We start from the raw sequence: 14,043 nt of genomic DNA on the forward strand, positions 1-14,043 counted from the left end.
AACTAGTGGAAACAGAGTATCCTCCTTTACCTGTCACTCCCCGATGCCCCCATTGAAGCTAGGGTGGTAGCAGCTGACAATGAACCACCCACCCCAAAAGCAGAAATTCATATCTTCTAATTGTATCTCATCTTTATATGTAAGTTGCCCCCATCTCAATTATTGACCCCTCTACATCCCAGCATAGTGCCTCCAATCTGTAAAGTTGATCTTCACAACCTACCTCCTACGCAGCTTAAATTTCATGAAATACTGCAGCTCACCTCCCCTGATTAACTGAATTGGAAGGACAGCTCCAACTTAAGAGTGACTAGTCTCCGAATTGATCTCTCTGCAACTTCCCAACTGACATACTGCTAATCCCTGGACTGGTTGCACTGGACCCGCAAGACTGACCGTGGCCTACTCCCCTGAATGTAGTGATAATTTACCCCTGGCCCTGACTACCCCACGTGGTTGACTAACCAAGCTCCTGGACAGAGATTGGATGCTACCTTTGACTGTCTGTGACAACACCCCTGCCTGATGATAGCTCCACCTTGACTAATGACTACTCCCCTTAGACCCTGAGACATTACATATGCTTCAGCAAAATAGCCATGTGTTTGCTGTATAAGATGCAGGCATGTGCTATCGGTGTGACATTGATGTTAGCCTATGGTTGTACAGCAACATGTCCATTCCCCTTGATAGATCTCTGTTAGCTAGTATGACAAGCTAAATGTAGGATGATACCAAATGCTATGAGCCTGAATTTAAGTTCTGAATGAGGCTGCAAGGCAAGGCAGACATGCTGTGAGCATCCAAGCAGGTGTAAAGTGAGCAAATGCTAAGAGTGAAAGTAAAGAACTCAGATCTATCCTGATGTGATGAGCAAGACAGCTACTTTTCCCTCCACACAAAGTGGCTTGATGGCATCACAACAATGCAAGGTGTCTGTGCACTCCAAAATGCAGCGTTGAAGTAGAGAACTGTAGTTTGAGAGTCAGAGATGTGCCATGATGATATGATGAGACTGGTTTGTATTGAATGCCAACTACCATGGCGAGGGTGCAGGCAGTTTCTACCCATGGAGCTTGCCCCAGTAGGTTGGAAAGGGCTGGCCAAGATGGAGACCGAGAAGAGTAGGCAATGAGTTGGAACCACCAGATACCTACTCAGACTTTCATGTTTGAAATTGTTGCTGTCTATTTTCTCCATAGTGTGTTGTAGAATAGCAAATTGCATATCAATAAGGTGCAAATAGGCATTGATGAGATGTTAATGTATGCAAATAGTCCTGTTGCGGCTCACTGGTGGATTCTCAGCATGCTGTTCAAATCTTGGATGCAAACTTGGCTCTTTTCTGTTAAGAATCTTGCCATTGCCCGGTGTGTTTCAGGGTCTGGGAGAAATCCTCTAGAGGTTCTCTTTTTAACGATGCAGAAATGATGTAGTGCACTGCAAGGTTAGTTGCATATCTAGCTGACTGTTCAACTAACAGGATCAAGTTTTCAAACCTAAACATCTCTATTTAGTTATTTGTCATCTTCTACAGTTACTAATAGTTGAAAACATGTGTTGGATTAAGAAAAAATCTAGATCAGCTGCTGGCAAACAGGAAGTACTAAACACAACAACTGCACTGCACTGCTTTCATCATGATAGTGGTGAAGAAATAAATGTGACTATAGGCTTGAAAGGCCACACTAACTATTCAGGAGTTACTGGGGCTACATTAGGGAAGAAAATGTGACCTGAAAATTTTGTTAGAAGCAGTTTTCTGAAATGAAGGTTAAAAAAAAATCCATACTTACTACCTTCAGTTAACTTCTCCAAATGTTTACTTTTGTCTTATTTCTGCCTGACACACTTTGACCAAAAGCAGATAACTTACGACTTTATTGCTGCATTGATGAATGCAAAATACTTTTCCCGTAGTTCATTTCAGATAATTTTGTACGTTTTAAAAACTCCACGAAGATTGTAAATTAGTCCCAAATCGTATTTTGCTTAAACTGTCGACTTGAAGTTCCTCATTTAAACCTTAACTGCATTCTGAAACTGTGTAGTAATTCAGTTATCATAAACAATTTCCATATTTAGTAAGACACTAGCTTACAACGCAGTTTATTTCGTAGTGCTCTATTCCAAAATCTCAATATACAAAAACAGAATGTGATTGTTTCTGCATCATGCAACATTCAAATAAGGCTAATAACCTGTCCATTGCATAGATATTGGCACCATAATAGTCTTTATGAAACCAATGTAAATAATCTTAGATAAAATAAAGGTTTGTGAATGCTGGCGATCTGAAGCAAAAACAGAAATTGCTGGAGAAACTCAGCAGGGCCGGCAGCATGTATAGTGAGAAAACAGATTTGAAGAAAGGTCACTGAACCCGAAATGATAACTCTTTTTTTCTTTCCATAGATTCTGCCAGATCTGCTGCGTTTCACTAGCAATTTCTGTGAACATTTTTAGAGCGGTTTCATTAAACTGCTACTTGAAATTTGCATCGTCTTATTGTCAAAGTTGATAATCCTTATTTTTATTTACCTTATAATATCTGTTCTTGACCCTTAATTGTGAAACCTGGTATATAATAACTATACACATTAAGTATAGGTTAACTGAGCTCTCAAGTTACTTTCAAAATTAAATTTTATATCTTTTTCTACAGAAACATTATTTGGGATGTCAGGGGGTGATGCTGAGATCAAAATCAGAAGTTGCTGGAAAAGCCCAGCAGGTCTGGCAGCATCTGTGAAGAAAAAATCAGAATTAACGTTTCGGGTCCGGTGAGCCTTCCTCAGAACCGGACCTGAAATGTGATCTCTGATTTTTTCCTTTACAGATGCTGCCAGACCTGCTGAGCTTTTCCAGCAACTTCTGTTTTTGTTCCTGATTCACAGCATCCGCAGTTCTTTTGGTGATACTGAGCATGAATACATCTTAAACCTGCCCCTAATGCAAATAAAAATTAGGGAAGTTGTATAATTCTGTCTTGTTTCTTCAGCTGATCAAAATCTGCCCTTTTTCTGTTTGAAACAGATTAATAATTGCCCATTTCAGGATTTTCTATTATACATCATATGCTGATCATTATACATCATTTCTCTTAGTATACCTTTTATTGGTACCTGCATTGTTACAAAAAAAATTGTGGCTAACAGGTAAGTTATGTCGAACTAAGGTGTGAATTTTTAAGTGTTTTGTTTGGCAGATTTTCTTGCGTTTAAATATTAGTTTTGGCTAAATGACATTTTGTTATTACGCTCTACAGAAATATAATGTTAGTATCTGCACTAATCTTATAAAATGAATCGCCATACCCGCTGCAAAACACCATGTGTAATTTTAAGATATTGAAATGTATTGTTTGAAATCTTGTTTTAAGGTGTAGGCCAGCATCGTTTTCAATACTTGACTTCTAGACATGTGTCAGAGTAGATATTTAGAAATCGTTTTTGGAAGTTAACATTTTTAAAAATCTCAAAATTGCTGTCAGCAATTTTGAATCATAATCTCTGACTCCGTTCTGTGCTGCGTATTATTCCTTTTTTGCTTTGCTGGTTGATGTTGCCTAAGCACGTTCTTTATCATTTAATGTTGCATTCTGTTGGGTTTTTCAGTTGTTCAAGCCTCATTTGTTGATGTGGAGGTGCCGTTGTTGAACTGGGGTGGACAAGGTCAGAAATCAAACTTCACCTGACGAGGGGCAACGCTCTAAAAACTTGTGATTTCAAATAAACGTGTTGGACTAAGCCCCATGTGAATCTTTGTTTCTGTCCTATATTTAATAGCACTGTTTTGAGCTGTTACCTGTTGTCTTGAAATCTTTTGTTATTTAATCTCCTCTCTCCTTGATCCCATCACAGATCTTCTCCATTCTTTTACATCCCACACCACTTAAACTGGTTTAAAAAAAACCTTTATTTCTTGCTTTTTTTCTAATCTGATGAAGCAACCTGAAACATTAGCTCTTGTTTCTCCCTGTACAAATGCTGGCTGACATCTGGTGTTTTTCTAACATGTTTGTTCTAACATAAGGAATGTTGAGTGTCTAGCCACTACATTGTATGTCAGGGCGTTTTAAGTAGTTTTGGTTAAAGTAGATATTTTTTAGAAGTGGAGACAGCAGTATGGTACTGTCACTGGACTTGTAATCCAGAGGTCCAGACTAATCCTGTGGGAAAATGGGTTCTAATCCTACAACAGTTGGTGGAATTTAAATTGCATTGATAAATAAAACTTGTCTCAGTAAATAGTAACCACAAAAAAGAAATTCATGTCATTTCACTGTCATTCAGGGAAGGAAATCTGCCATCCTTTCCTGTTTTGGCTCACTTGTGACTCATTGTGGTTAACTCTTAATACCCTTCTGAAATGGCTTAGCTTGCCAACTCAGAAGGGTCTAGGCCCGAAACGTCAGTCTTCCTGTTCCTCTGATGCTGCTTGGCCTGCTGTGTTCATCCAGCTCTGCACCTTGTTATCTCAGATTACAGGTAATTTGGGAAAGGCAACAAATGCTGGTTTGCCAGTGATGTCCACATCCCACATAGAATTAATTTGGTAAACAAAAAAGCTAATTTATTCATTTTAATACTCAGGTTTACGCAGTGTCATGGGGAATACAGCAGGAAACAATGAATCCCCCAATTAATTCTTTAATTGAAAAGACGTAATGCCGGGACAAATTCCTTTTGCCTTTTAAAATACCAGGCTCTGTATAATAGGTTTTAGCAACCTCAAGTGAGCCAGAGTCGAATTGCCTTTTTTGCATTTAAACAAAAGCTTCGGGTAATTGTTCCTGGGTGCAATCTCCTTAACATGCCTCACACAATGAGAGTCCACGTGCCAACCAAATAGCACCATGTCACTCATGCAGAATAAATTGTCGTTCCCTTTGACTCTTGGGATTCCTCTGCCTATCCTGATGAGTGCAAGATGGAAAGCTTCAGCAATGTGTCCCTTCCGTTTCTATTGCCTTGCCTCATTCTTCCTGGCAAAAGGAAAGAAACCACACTTGTTTGGATTAAATTTCATCTGACACATTGCTGAAGGCTCATTGCAAGTTGAGCTGTAAGTGCAAATAGTCTGTTTTATCAGTCCTATTGTGAGGACATTGAGGTGTGAATGGAGTTGATTCGGCTTGTTACTGACAGTCCAATAATCTCTCCGTAGTTAGCCAGTTATTTCTACAGGGCTGATCAATCTGATCAAGAGTATTCAGAGTATTCCAAAATAATTAAATTTAGAGTTCATTTATTCTATTTTATATTGGTGGTGTTAGTATAGTTTTCTTGGCATTAAAAAAAATCAATTTTCCTTCTTCATGTGTTTTTTTTAAAAAAAGCAGCAAATGTGAAGTGGGTTTTCCAGAAATAATTGTGTTTTAATATTGAATACATCAGTGGCTATTTGTCAGTTGTACCTTAGTTCAATGTAATCCTTAGCATGGATCATGGTAAAGGAGGCTTTTTTTTTGTGGATCTCATTGCTCAAAGAAATACACCCAATGTTTGACTATCAAGTACTTCTAGTCATTCTTGTTAGCATACTTCTTAATTGTAATTCATGGAGCAAGTGAGTGATTGCTCCAGTGAAGACAGTACATTGGATTGACTTTTAAGCCAAGAGTTAATTCCTCTGCTTGACATCTTCATGTACAGCAAGGTGAAATATTGAAATGTGTTGTTTAAAGGATTTCAGAAATGACTCTGACTTGATGCAGCAGAATATAGAAAAATGACCAAAATATTCCTAAACATCAAATTTAATAAATCTAGTATGACAGGAATCACACTTCTTAAAAATCTTGCTTTTAAAGAAGTCTAAATGAACATAATAATTCTCTCTATACATTGCATTGAAGGCCTGATTTTGTGCAGAAGTAGCACAACAATGGTTTGATCTGTAGAATAAATATTCTGTCTCCTGGGACCTAACATGCAGAAGTATTCTCATGTTTGCACAAGGTTATTGGTAGTTTTTTTGAAGCAGCTGTTGGTTTGAAATTGTCAATACTGTAATGTGTATGTTATGCTGTATAAAAGAAATGTCTGACTTGTGCTTTCTTTCATGTTCTGCTGGTATGTATGGGGTATTGATGTATTTTAAAGAAATATTTAGTGTATGTGGTTTAATATGTTTTGACTTGTCAAAGATTGCGAGTCAGTATTTCAATCATTTTTGAAAAAAAGCTTTCTCCAAAATATTTTAATGGAACATTCACATTTTTTGCAATGGAAACAAATATTTTCTCATCTGTAAAGAATACTTTGAGTCAGGTTGTTGTGAGCTTTCTAATAAACCTTTCGAGGACCATGTTCTTAAATATTTAACTTTAAACCAGAAAACATTGGATAGATAGCATGGGCATTTTAGTTTTTGTTTGGCCAATTTCCTCCTTATCCCCATTTCAATTTTACTAACATAGAGGAAGTAAGAAGGTGTAATAAATTGTAGATTGTTGCATAGCATTGGTTGACGCATGTCTGCTGTCCCATGATTCAAGGATGACAGCTACTTAGGCTTAGAAATTTCTGACAAGAAACAAGCCAATTTGTAATCCACAGATCTTTGAGCACCCCCTTCATGGGGCCCTAAGATATGGAATCTGATGTGCAAGATTTTCTTCCCTCTTTCCTTTTCTACTGCCCTTCTCCCTCATTGTTAAGAGAAGTTTCTCTGTCCCTAGCGCATCAGCCACGAGAAAGTTCTTTGGCCATCAGGACATGGTGTCCAGTCCATTGTAAATATCCTGTAAACTAAACTTCAATGATTGTGGAATGATTGGTTGATCTTGGAGTTCTAAAACAGAATGTCCAGTTTCCTAACCAAAGCGGAAATTGCTGGAAAAACTTAGCAGGTCTGACAGCTTCTCTAGAGACAAAGTAGAATTAATGTTTTGGGTCCAGTGACCCTATTTCAGAACTGATTGTAGCTTGCTAAAGTTTGGTATAATGCTGAAAATGGGGAGAGGAGAGGAGTAAATGATAGGTGGCGATGAAGCCCAGAGAGGGGGAGGATGTTCTCTCCCCAAACCCATCTTCAGCGCATATACCAACCTTTTCCTAGCTATGATCAGTTCTGAAGAAGGTTCATGGGACCTGAAATGTTAACTCTGCTTTGTCTTCACTGATGCTGTCCGATCTGCTGAGAGTTTCCAATTTCTGTTTTTGTTTTTGATTTCCAGCATTTGCAGTTCTTTGGTTTTTGTTATGTCCAGTTTTTAACTACCTGTCAGGCCTAGCTAGTGACACACAGATCCTTTAGAGAGATTTCTAAAAATATGTTTTAATTGAAATTCTTACCAATATCTTTCCAGCTTCATATTAACATTCAGTCTAAGCATTCAGATCAGACTTTGTGTGAATAGTTGCACCTCATCTGCCCATTTATTCCTCTTCTGACTTTCTTATCATTCTTTTTGTCGCTGTTTATATATTTTACATTTCTTCGAAATGAGGGCAACTTTTATTGAATAATATTAAAGGTTGATCTGTTTTTGTTTTTCATTGCTACTACTTCCACTTTTCTTTCCAGTGGCTTATAATTTTTGAGAGATTGTGTGAACCTATCCATATACATCATCTTGGCCCAGCTACACTTTCTGTGGTTGAGATACTGCAAATCATTTTATTCAAAGGAAGGCCATTTTGTTGCATCATAGTTTTTTAAAAATAATATATTTTTGCTCAGTCACACATAGGAGACATGCTTTCAGCAAAATGTAATTTGTAAAACACTAGTATTGAATTAACATTTATAGTAGGCAATCAAGTACTTATCGAAAAGGGTGGCTTGTGTTTTTCAAATGTTTTAAACTTAAGTATGATGTTTATGTCGTAGTAGGAAATATTTCACGCTGATTTCTGCCAAAGTTATTGTATAAATTTTAACATCTGTGGTCAAATCATAATTGGTATTTAGGGACACAGACATAGTGCAGAACACTGTCATGGGGAAATTGTAGTGGGTGTACATTCGCAGTATCGTGGAGATGGTTTATCAAGAAGATTGGTCTTTTTTTTTTAGAGTACTGCAGGCTTCTGTGTGCTGCTTTGCTACTTGCCTCATGGAGGTAACTGAGAAAGATAATCATATAACTTAGATCCATCTGACCCCCATCCCTAAATTAGTCTTTATGTTTCGAGTTCTTTTGACAGTCCAGTTGAGATATATAGTTTAAGCTGAGGAAGCTGCGATGCATCATCTCTTCCTCATTCTTACAGCTATTAAAGCTTTCAGTAAAGAGTTGGTTCAATATCAAATATGGATCTGTGTGCTTCATTATTATTTTACACACAAGATGCTAAATGGACTCTGGCCTAAGAACTAATCTGTGTGGCACCACTATTCTCCTTGACATTGTTGCTTTATCAAAGTATGAGCTAATACCACATTTTGGCAAATGATCTTTGAAGGAGAATTATTGGACTACTGATTACTTTATTGCAGCTCACAAGACCTACATTATACCCTCCACCAGTAAAATCCACAAGGTTTGTGGTGTTGGAATGACTATATTTAGCTGTTGGCCTGTAGTAGAACATTTTCTGACAGACTAGTTCATGAGTCTGAAATCTTAATTTTGGATAAATCTAAATTTAAATTTCCTTAAGTTAAATGCATGTGCTTTTGCATGCCAAAAATAACAATTTTGGAACAGGGAGAAACAAAATTGTTTCAGCTATTTTTGAGTAACTAACTATTTTGTTAATCATGCCGTCATGATGATGTGAAATGAAGTTTAATTTGGAAATTCTTCCACCTCCCATCTTAATCATTTTTTTTTTCTCTGTAGAGACCACTAGAGATTGTTCCATATCCTCCCTAAGCAGGCATTTTATATCTGTGTACCTAAGTGACAATTGTCACCTGACTATTTGTCCGTGTGGAAAGAGGAATCAAAAACTTTGATTTGGCCCTAAAGTTTTAACTTCTAACTTAGGTGAGGATGTAAAACAAATGATAGTCAATCGACAGTTGGCTGTCCACCATGCCCAATTTTGCTTCCCATCTTTGATGGCCAATCTATTATCCCATTGAAGTTAAACGATTGGTGAGTGTATTTTTGTTTTCTCAACTGGGTTTCAATGTGGACAGAAACTTTGCAACTTTCACCTCCTACTGTTCTCTTGCTATGTTCACACCTTCTATTTTTTGAAGTAATTGCACTGTTTGTGGTTGCAAACCTATCTCAGGTCAGCTAATTTAGCAGACACTGTTTTTGATCTATACATTTTTGTATTATGTTCCCTGCTGAGCCATTGTGGGCACAATTTCAGAAGAGTTTTAAGATGTGTAGCTGATTGCTCATGGAGCATGCTGGAGCCATTACTGTTAGAGTGGTATCTTGGATCATAGCTTCATTATAAATGATGGGTTCAGCCTAACTCTGGCATTTCTACATCTCTTCCAGGCTTGCACTCTGCTTTTGTGTTGCTACCTTGCAGCAGGACTGTCATAAGGGAGCATCCTTTTGACATAGCTGACAAACTGATGTATATGTCTATTTGTTCTATGGCTTAGGTGAACATCTTACAGCACTGTGCAGAGAAGAACAGTGGAGTTCTGGTGATCTGGTTGGCATTCCAGAACCAATACACAAAAAAAGCTTAATATTTGTAGACTTAACAAAAGCATTGCACTTCAGGGTAAAATTAATTATATGTGATGCACTTCAAATTGTTTGAGGAATGTCTTGAGGTATATCATAAATATAAGTCTATACCTTTACAATTTTCCCAATATTTGTGTTAGCGAAATACAAGTTGACCGAGGTTTCTTATGCTTACTTTTATAGTACAGTTGTTGAAAAGTCCACAGTTGGATGTTGGGTATCAGAACTGGACTTGTGTTGGCTCTTTGAAAATGCACTTGTACTTAGTCCCACATGCCACCATTTGTCCATAACTGTGTATGTTTCTCATTTTCAAGTAACTGCCCAATTCCTTTTAAAGTTTAAAATTATTTATAAAATCATCTTTTAAGGTAGAACTCAACACTCTCTGGCAAAGTATGTTTTTCTCTCCTATCTAAATCATTTTCTTTTCCAATTTTTAGAAACCTATGAAGTCAGCTGATTGACCCACTCACTGGGAAGAACAAGCTATTTCTATCACAAAAGTTACCATGTATACCTCTATTAAGCCACATATTAACATCCTCTTTTCTGGGGAGAACTGACTTCTCTAACTTCTCCATAAATTAGTCCCCTAGGTCTGCTAATGCCCTGGTAAACCTCCTTTGTACCCTTTCTTAGGCCTTTATATTTTTCCTGAAGGGTGGTGCCCAAAATCCAACTATAAGATTCCAGCTAAAATCTGATCAGTGATTTATAACATTCACTCTGTATATAAAGCTAAGTGACCCTATGCTTTCTTAACTACTTAGCAGATATTCACCGAGGATCCTTTTAGACCCAGGACCATTATCATCTAGAAGGACAAGGCAGATGCATAGCAGTACTGCCACGTGGAAGTTCTCCTCCAAGCCACCCTCAGTCCTGAATTGGAAATATGTTGCATTTCTTTCAGGGTTGCTGGTCAAAATTCTGGAACTTCCTCTCTGACAGCCTTTTGGGTGAACCTACGTGAAATGGACTACAGCATTCAAAATGACAGCCCACTCTCTCGTCTTACTAAGGGCACCTGTGGATGGGTAATAAATACTGGCCCAGCCAGTCAAGTTCTTAACCCATGAATGAATATTTTAAAAAAAAAACACACCATTTTCCAGCTCCTTTTAGCCCTAAAGATAAATCATTTCGGGCTCGAAATGTTAGCCCTACTTCTGTCTCCACAGATTCTACCAGACCTACTGAGTTGGTCAAGACTTTGCTTTTATTACACCAAAGCATAGGTCATGTATAAAAGTGTAAAAGAATATTGGATCCAAAATTGCTTCATGGTAAACTTACAATGCAAGCTACCTCTATGTCTGAGAAACATCCATCCATCCATCCCTTGCTGTCTTAGCCAACTTAGTCAATTCTGTAACCATACTGCAACTTTGCTGTGAAGTTCCTCTGATACCCAGACCCCATGGAAGAATAAAAATAAAAGTTTCCGGCACGCCTGTTTTTTTTTGAGGTGGTATTTCTTCTGCAGATCCTCAAATCATTTATACAAACTATCAATCAATTTGTTCTATTTCATAAACCAAATTTCAGCCTAATTTTCAATTGAATAATAAGCTGATTTAAAATAAATTTTCTGATCCCTCATAGAAAAGTAACTGTCTTCTCAGTTTGAGAAGAATGAATTCAAAAGTCCTCTTTGACTAATTTTTTTTTGCCTAAAGTTAATTAACCGGTTGGGAATTAAAACTGTTTTGGCAATTTTCTGTTGTATGAACTAGTATTCATGCAATGTATTCTCGGAAATTAATTTTGAAATTAATGTGCACTAATTTCAGAGAAATTAAGGTCAGTTACATTATTACAAAGTAAGCAAAAGTTTTGTTGGCCAAGTTGTGGTTTACCAGGCATTCATGTATCGATGCCTATGTGAAGAAACCAGCTTTTGGAGTCTCTGCTGTGTTTCACATTATATGTAAGATTAAACTTTAATATTGGGGATGGATAACTGATAATTGAATTCCACGTGGTTTAGAAATGAAATACCTGACTTTCATCTGCATGAATTCAGCCACAGTGCAGTCTTACAAGTGTGAGCATTCATTGTGACCAGCAAAGCTTCCCACTATATATATGTCTTACAGAAAACAGACTGCATAAGATGTATGGGATAGAAACTGCTTGCATGCAAAATTCTTCAGTGTGGAATGATTCCCTTAAAATATAATCCAATATTTCAATTTATACTAATCCTGAAACGGTGACTGCAACCACCTGCGCGATTGGTTTCTTAGTGTTGAGCAGGTGAATGGAATGCAAGTGAGTCTTCAGGAATTGGGTGAAGTGGGAGGATGAATTAGTATCAAATCTGTTTTTCATGAAGTTTTGTTGCACCAATTTGCCAAAATAGACATTGAATGGTTCAAGAAGGCAGCTCACCACCTTAAGGGCAAACAGGGATGACCAATAAAGCAATAACCTACGGCCTGGGAATGAAAAAAATCCACAATCATTAAAAAGGTGTAATGAGCTCTGGAAGGGCTCCACTATTAGCCTAAATTGGTCAATTGTTCTCTGTTGGATTAAGAACCTAGCAACTTGTATGCGACATGAAGCAAAGGCCTTTTCTTCCTTCCTCATGGTCTGTGATTCCAATCATTATTGCATATTTTTAGTCCCTCACATAAGTAAATATTCTTAATGTAAAGTATAAACACTGCAAATCAGAAGACTGTTGAATCATAGAGGTTTGATACAATTTCAACTGACATTTGCATTATTTCTGAAGTGATCATCAACCCTGAAGACAAAGAGACTGTCTCTGGTGCCTCAGCCCATGCACCACATCAATGGCCTTCATGGTCTTACACTTGGTGTGCTCAGTCACTGAATTCCTGTTAACATTCTTGAGAATAAACTTTTTCAAATCTCTGAACCTCTTCATAAGTTACTTGGAGATATATTTGATGTCCCCATGGTCAGCCAGGCTGTGAATGGCTGGCTTCATGACAATTCGGATATTATCCTGAACAATTTTGCAGTACACCTTTGCATTTTTTTATTAATTTACTCGTGTAATGTGGGTGTTGCTTAGTCATTGAGGTTTGCATAGGGACAATTTTCCAGCAGGGGTCACTGGTCACTAAGAATCCTTTTTTCTTAAAGTGCTGAGATGAAATGGTATTTGCACCAGCACTTTGAGATTAACAATTTACAATGAGTTGAATTTGAAACCTTCCTGACATGTGTAACTTGCTGTTCAGTGAGTTCATCCAAAAAAGTGTGAAACAGCTTTTTGACTATCCTCTAGTCCCCCATTTGATTTTTTTTTATCGGTTATTCTGAATTTACTAGTTGTTAAGGTTTTTAGACAATTTCTTTTTTGTAGATTAATTAGGCAATTATTTATACCATTTATATAAAAGCCTACTTTAACCATGGCAGACCACACTACTGGTCTGAAAATTCCTAACAAAACTCATGTGCAAATATAATGTGTTTCTGGAACATTAATTTCCGTAACATTAATCCTGCTGGTTCTGCAATGAGCTTTATCATCATTTGTTCCTTTGAGGTTTTGGGAAAATTATATTTTGATTATGTTGAAAGGGATGAAATTATTGCAGTTTTCTGTGACCCCTACTTTGAAGAATTGGAACCATTTCTTATTTACAAGCTCGCCTGCCAAATAGATGAGTCAAATTCAATGTTTCCTGAAGCTTTTTTTTCTGTAGGAAGGTTATTGTACTCTCAGGCCAAATACTTTCCACCCAAATTTCTTGGCTAGGAGCTGTGGGGTTATCAAAATGACACGATGTAGACATAAGATTATGCCACAGCTTAAGTGTTTGAATTATAATGGCTACTATGTTGTGGAAATGCTGATGCCATTTCCCACAGCTTCTTTGTGTCCCCTCCATGCTGGTGAAGCATGTAATGCATGCCAAAATTGAGGCAGCTTTGTGTTGTCTAAGGGCAACTTGCCGTGACACAACCTTTATTTTAACTGTGTAGTCTACGAATTCTCGTTCTTGTCTCCGTCATTGTCATGTAGTCTTTGCATTCTTTTTGTAATAAATAGAAAATATGAAGACACCAAAAAAAGGTAAATAAGGGTAAAGTTACCGTTACATTTCTGCCTTGAAAGTGAACAATAGGCTAATTCACATGTTCATGGGTTCACTTTGTGCATTTAAACAAGGCCTTCCTTTATAAGCATGCTACAACTGATTTTCTGGCAGCTGCAAAAACCTTTTAATTTGCAAGAAGTCTTCATTATTCACTTTTCATTTTCAATTTGCATTGCCTTTTTGATCCAAGAAGTACTGTGAGATCATAGTTTTTTTTGTTGATGTGTAATACTATAAACCTAAAAGGAGAGAGCAACAGAATCACTGTACTGTGTCAGTCAATAACTCTGCAATTAGTATTTGCTAACGTGTAATTTTAAAATTGATCGGAAGTTAACCCTG

The 14,043-nt window shown here is 37.3% G+C and overlaps 1 protein-coding gene across 1 annotated transcript in view; it reads left to right on the forward strand.

The window, feature by feature from the left end:
• Positions 1–1,041: 1,041 nt before the first annotated feature.
• LOC109911921 (E3 ubiquitin-protein ligase CBL-B-like) overlaps positions 1,042–14,043 on the forward strand; it is a 51,734-nt gene continuing 38,732 nt past the window's right edge. Inside the window, exon 1 of the mRNA XM_048603070.1 lies at positions 1,042–1,124. Coding sequence (XP_048459027.1) covers positions 1,042–1,124 — 83 coding nt within the window. The remainder of the gene's footprint in view (positions 1,125–14,043) is intronic.

This window comes from Rhincodon typus, chromosome 11 (genome assembly GCF_021869965.1).
Source record: "Rhincodon typus isolate 14 chromosome 11, sRhiTyp1.1, whole genome shotgun sequence".
In the NCBI taxonomy this organism is placed as follows: Eukaryota; Metazoa; Chordata; class Chondrichthyes; order Orectolobiformes; family Rhincodontidae; genus Rhincodon; species Rhincodon typus.